The sequence below is a fragment of the Oncorhynchus mykiss genome, chromosome 15, assembly GCF_013265735.2.
Source record: "Oncorhynchus mykiss isolate Arlee chromosome 15, USDA_OmykA_1.1, whole genome shotgun sequence".
Classification (NCBI taxonomy): domain Eukaryota; kingdom Metazoa; phylum Chordata; class Actinopteri; order Salmoniformes; family Salmonidae; genus Oncorhynchus; species Oncorhynchus mykiss.
The window spans coordinates 50,805,892-50,811,891 of NC_048579.1; the positions used below are offsets into that span (position 1 = coordinate 50,805,892).

The 6,000-nt window shown below is 46.4% G+C and overlaps 1 protein-coding gene across 6 annotated transcripts in view; it reads right to left on the reverse strand.

Moving 5' to 3' along the window:
- The window catches only part of LOC110490257 (dedicator of cytokinesis protein 4), a 142,642-nt gene that overhangs the window by 19,378 nt on the left and 117,264 nt on the right, over nt 1-6,000 (reverse strand). For 5 of the 6 annotated variants that reach the window (XM_036944552.1, XM_036944555.1, XM_036944556.1 and 2 more), the window contains 5 exons: nt 4,005-4,088; nt 3,754-3,873; nt 3,447-3,571; nt 2,651-2,771; nt 2,371-2,452 (listed from right to left, as the gene is read on the reverse strand). In XM_036944552.1, the coding sequence (XP_036800447.1) occupies nt 2,371-2,452; nt 2,651-2,771; nt 3,447-3,571; nt 3,754-3,873; nt 4,005-4,088 (532 nt within the window). The remainder of the gene's footprint in view (nt 1-2,370; nt 2,453-2,650; nt 2,772-3,446; nt 3,572-3,753; nt 3,874-4,004; nt 4,089-6,000) is intronic. The other variant, XM_036944554.1, reaches the window with a different exon arrangement.

Here is a 6,000-nt window from a genome sequence, read left to right on the forward strand (position 1 = left end):
TTTAGAATGGACATCATATGGGAATGAGATGAGCATCTTACAGGCAGTTCAGTTTGCTGTACTTCTCTAAACACTTTATGGTCCTGGCAGTGGCTTTATAGGGGTCCTTCTGGTTGCACAGGATGCCAAGAGGAATGTATAGGCATCCAGAAATCTCTCCATGTATTCTTATGCATATGATCTGCATCAGGCAGAAACACATGGGAGTGTCACATGAGAGTGTCTGAGCAATCCTCTAAAGAACCTCCTAACCTGGCTGTGGTTAAAAGCTTCTCAGAGGACTCCGAGACATCCTCTATTGGTTCACAGGCGTAATCAACAATGCGCCCTCTCAAGATGTCCTTTGTCTCTCCATTTCATCTTGCATTTCTCAATCAAACAATCCTTTGTTTTCACCAATCTAACTACATCACATTTCTCTCCTCACGCTTTCTTTCTGTCTGTCTACTTTCATCTCTTTTGTCGTTTGGTTGATTTTGGATAGAGACAAGTACAAACACATTGACACATTGAACAAACAATCGTCCCACGGATGTTTCCATCTTATGCTAATGTCCGATAGCCGTCCCCTAGAATGACTCTTATGGAAACAAAAGGAACGAAAGCCATGCATAATCAATTAAAATCCCATTTAAATCACATATCAGTACATTATCACAATTATATGCAGTGTTGTCATTGTGGTGGCAGAATTTGGGGTGAGCTGTTGTAACTTCTCAAGGGGATATGTTCTGTGTTGGACTGTGATTGTCATGCCTTTTCATTGAGTCCTGATATGTCTGCACCCTGACACAAGGCCATTGTGTTCCGGAACGGCTGCTTGCATTAAATAACTCTTGCATAAACTATATGATTGTATCATCACCTTCCACTTATATAAGGGGCATGTAACATTTTACTCTTGGAGTTCTTCCCCGTGAAATCAGAGATAGATCTCCCCTGCAGCTGCTTGCCTCAAGATTGTTTCTATTATACAATTAAATAGTCTCTGCCTTCATCAAATGTCAAATGTTAGACAACAAGTAGAAGCACCGCGCAAATGTCCTACGTGTTGACCAATATTTACAACGTGGAAGGCGGTAAGAGGGCCTTAACGCATCTGTTGAGAACACACGGCAGCTCATACATGGTATGGAGCTGTAAGCAACCAATTCTTTGGTGTTTCTTTTAATGCGTTAAATGTTTATGATGTGCTCCGTTGTAAGAGGAGGAGGACTGGCCAATAGACAGTTTTAATAGGGATATTTAGAGGGACCCTGGTTTCAACTGGAGGCCCCCTCTGGTGGACATTCCAAGCCGTTGCAGCTTCGGCATGCGTTTGGTCAGGGACTTCGACACTGAAACACAAGATTCCCTTTTGCAAATTTGCACTTTTCAAGACGTGACGATGGATGGTAGCGTATGTGCTTTCGGTCCAGGATTTTCAGTGCAAGGTCGTACAGAGACTCTAGGGGTCTCAGCACTGGCTGGCTGGCCTGGATCCAGGCTGTTATACAGTAGAACACGTGAGAACACCACTGCATGTAAGAATAAGAAGACAAGAGGCAGACACTTCTTATTCATGTGAAACAGTGGCGGTTTGCTTTGACGCTTCTACCGATCTTTTAGTGGGTCCAGGCTGATCGACAGATATTTCACCACGTCGACTTGTTCAATTGTCTCTCCTTTGATGCTGACAGAGAGTGACGCAATTGGTCTGAGAAATTGAAGGCGGGGAGTTTGGAGAACAGAACACTGTGATTAACTGTGTCAAAGGACTTTTTCATGTCATGGAAGACTGCTCCGACCACATTTCCCTTATCTAGTGATTTCCTGATGTTCTCGAGTGGTACAATGTTTTTGTTTCAGTGAAGTATTTTGGTCTGAATACAGATTGTTCCCAGTGCAAGTACTGATACTATTTCAGATATGATATGAGCTGTTTATCCTCTCACTCTCTCTCTCTCACTCTCTTTCTAGAGAGGATATTTTTCTCCAATGTTTTTCTTTCACAGTCATATTTGTTTTCAGTTTTGGGGAAGAAAATTGCCTGTATGTCTGCAAAGTCCTCGCAGCGTAAAAGGAAATGCAGCTCTGTCTCGACCTCTCTTTGAGGGCAGAGTGTGCACAGCCTGTCTTCTCTGGGTAGCCAGATCTGCCTGTGATGACTGGTCTCTATGGCCAGGCTGTGTTCATTGGGTCTGTACATAGAAAACTGAGAAAAACACTGCTCTCTCAGTTACAGTGGTCACCATGCCACCGAGTGTCTGAGGCCAAAAAGCATTCAACTGTGTTTTGGGTTATAGTGGTGTCTTTCCAATAAGTGATATATTTTTATTTTTGTTCTTCATCGGGTTCAACCCCCCCTCTCTCTCTCTCTGCTCATCTTACCTCTGGTGCTGGACGGAGCAGAGCTGGTCACGTTGGGAGAGGCAGAATGATTGGAGCTGAGGCTCGAGGTAGATGGGCTGGGCTGCAGGGACAAACAACTACATCAGCAACATCACTGACAAGTTAAGAATTATAGACAGCCAGGATCGTGTGGGGGAGTGAAATTATCCTAATCTAGTTTAGATCTAGTTTAGATCGCTGTGAGTTTTTGCAAACACCAACAAAAAAAAGGAATTCACTGAAAAAGGGTGGTTGAGGGTAAATTCAATTGCAATTGAACCTGCATGTTGAAGACTTCGTCAGAGCTTTCCGACTGCCCTGTGATGTTGCTCACTTCATTTGAGGCCTGCGAGGACAGCGATGATGATGAGTAGCGGTTGACAGCCGGGTAGGTGAGGGGACTGATCAAACATAACAGACAGAGACACACACACACACAGACAGACAGAGACACACACAGACAGACAGAGACAGACAGACAGAGAAAATAAGACCAGTTACTTTCAGAATTTGGTTGAGCATTCATCTGACATAATACCATATGGTTCTGATAAAAAGGCCCATTATCTCTCCTTAAATCACAAGTTGTAACTGCTAGTGCGTTTTACATTTGCAAGATGTCGACTTAAGAGGACAGTAAAAACTCAGTGAGAGAAATGTCAGTGACAGACTGAGGCTGGGTGTGTGTGTGTGTGTGTGTGTGTGTGTGTGTCCCTCTGGGCAGTGTAGGTTTGTGCCCCTTTATGCTCGATGGAGGTAGGATGGAGGTAGGATGTCACAGGTAGAGAATGGCAGGGTCACTGAGCACACACACACACAATTTGTCCACCAGCCTGGCAACACACACACACACACACACGCCCATATGGTGCCAAACCAGGGAGTGAGAAAGAGGAGAGGAGCGAGAGATAGAGAGAGAGTGAGCTAAAGAGTATAGGATGTGCAGACAGAAAGGGAGAGGAAAGAAGAGAGTATGGGAGTGAAAAGAGGAAGAGCCAGAAGAAGAAAAGGGAGAAGGTGAAAGGAAGAGTGGAAAGAACAGAGAGAGAGAGAGAGACGAGGACAGTGTTTCTCACCTGCGTCTGGCCACCACGCGAGCGCCATCTGGGCTGATGATGTTGGGGACCGAGTTCCTGCACGAACTACGCGGGCTGCCATTGGTGAAGTGCACGGGGCTGGCGCGCACATACGCCGGAAACTCCTGGGGTGGGGATTAGAGAGAAGGGCAAACGGAGGGAGAAGGAGAAGAGGGAGGGGAGGAGAAAACATGTAATTCGCATATTGTTTATGCTAGCATGAGTTATGGTTGTGCTGACGCAGGTTTGATGAAGGTCAATTTGAGGATTTGACAGGTGGTGCTCCTGTTGAGTGGCCTTCACTAACCTGGATCCCCAGACTAGACTTCATCACATGAAACTGGTCCACCAGCTTCTTGTGTAGAGGTCGCATGTCCTGAGGGACAAACTTCTCGTGGACGGCCAGACCGTACTCCAGGATGTGGGCCTAGAGGGAGGAGGCGGAGACGGTGCATTTCCTTTGTTAACGTCGATCTCTTCCAGATGAAATATCATCACAAAACTTTAGCAGTTCTCCTATTAAAGTAGGCCTAGTGTTTTCCAACATTGGAAACTGACCTGCTCGAACATGAGTTCCCTTAGTCGTCCGATCTTCTCCCCGTCCTCAGGGTGATTCACGATGTAGTCCTTCACAAAGAACGCCTGCATGGACACAATTCATTGTATGTTTTCAATTTGTTTGATATCATCAGTTTACTTCATTGTGTCACCATGTTGTCGGTCGGACTGTCGGTAGGTCGGACTGTCTATCGGTCGGACGGTCGGACTGTCTATCGGTCGGTCGGTCGGACTGTCTATCGGTCGGTCGGTCGGACTGTCGGACTGTCGGTCGGATTGTCGGTCAGACTGTGCGTCTGTCGGTCGGCCTGTGCGTCAGACTGTGCGTCTGTCGGTCGGACTGTGCGTCAGACTGTGCGTCTGTCGGTCGGACTGTGCGTCAGACTGTGCGTCTGTCGGTCGGACTGTGCGTCAGACTGTGCGTCTGTCGGTCGGACTGTGCGTCAGACTGTGCGTCTGTCGGTCGGACTGTGCGTCAGACTGTGCGTCTGTCGGTCGGACTGTGCGTCAGACTGTGCGTCTGTCGGTCGGACTGTGCGTCAGACTGTGCGTCTGTCGGTCGGACTGTGCGTCAGACTGTGCGTCTGTCGGTCGGACTGTGCGTCAGACTGTGCGTCTGTCGGTCGGACTGTGCGTCTGTCGGTCGGACTGTGCGTCTGTCGGTCGGACTGTGCGTCTGTCGGTCGGACTGTGCGTCTGTCGGTCGGACTGTGCGTCTGTCGGTCGGACTGTGCGTCTGTCGGTCGGACTGTGCGTCTGTCGGTCGGACTGTGCGTCTGTCGGTCGGACTGTGCGTCTGTCGGTCGGACTGTCTTTTTGTGGGCAAAAGACAAAAAGGAAGAAATAATATTCATAATGTAAACATGTTGCATAATTTTGATCATACATTAAGTGCATATTCCCTCATGTTGATATTGCAACTCTTGAGATGAGTGAAGATGAGAGCCAAGGCTTTTTAATCTGCGTCACAACAAAATAAAAATAATAAATCAGAAAACGAACAACATCAACTCAAAATCTCTTTAAAAATCTTCAGTGGAGAGAGAGCCAAAGGAGAAAGCAGGGTTTGGTCTCCTTTACAAGGTCTTTGTGGGGGGCTATCTCCAAAGAGACAGAGTGAGATATGGGAGAGCGGGAGAGGGGACGGGGACTTCAAAGCCCCCTCCCAAACAGGCATGGTCTTATCTGTGTCTACCATCTGAGTGTGCGAGGCAACCTCTAACATGACGCTTGAGAACAATATAACAGCGCTAGCTAGGCTACAGTAGCACGCTCATCTCCCAATTGTTATCCTCGACACAGGACACAGCTTCACGACCCCTGCTGTGACGCTGTGAACGCCAGGGTCGATTTGACCCGAAAGAACTGGTGTGAGAGATAGTCCAAATGCCACAGAAATATACATTCCCTCTCCCGCTCTCCCATATCTCGTCTCAGTGAACCGGCTGTATGAATAATACGGTCTGAAACACTTCGCCAAGGGTGGAAAAATAATCAATATTTGCCACAAATTATACTTTTCTCTGGTGCTGGTTGGACTTGAGATTGGAGGAGAAACTCCAAGTGTCAAGTGACATTGTGAATCATTATAAAACCTCAATTAAAGATGAAACGGCGGCAATAAATAGATATTAAATCAGGCTGGATTCTCCTTCAGGGCTGGAACTATAACCATGAGCAATAAATCGAAATATGAATGCTGATATCGGCTTCATTTATGGCTGAACAAATTGGCATTAAAGTCAATTGCGTTATCCTAATAAAAGGAACTGATTTATGCTGTATTGTGTGCAATTTTCCTCAAGGGAACTCCATACGTCAATACCATGGAGCATTAGGCATACAAAATGCGCATGTATGACATTCTCATTGCCTTCATGGACAGTATATAGATCACCATTATCTCTCTCTATCGTACACACTTTAAATTACATTAATAAAATGTATGCATTGAATATGTACATGAAACCTACTGGATCTAAAACAGTCACGTCAT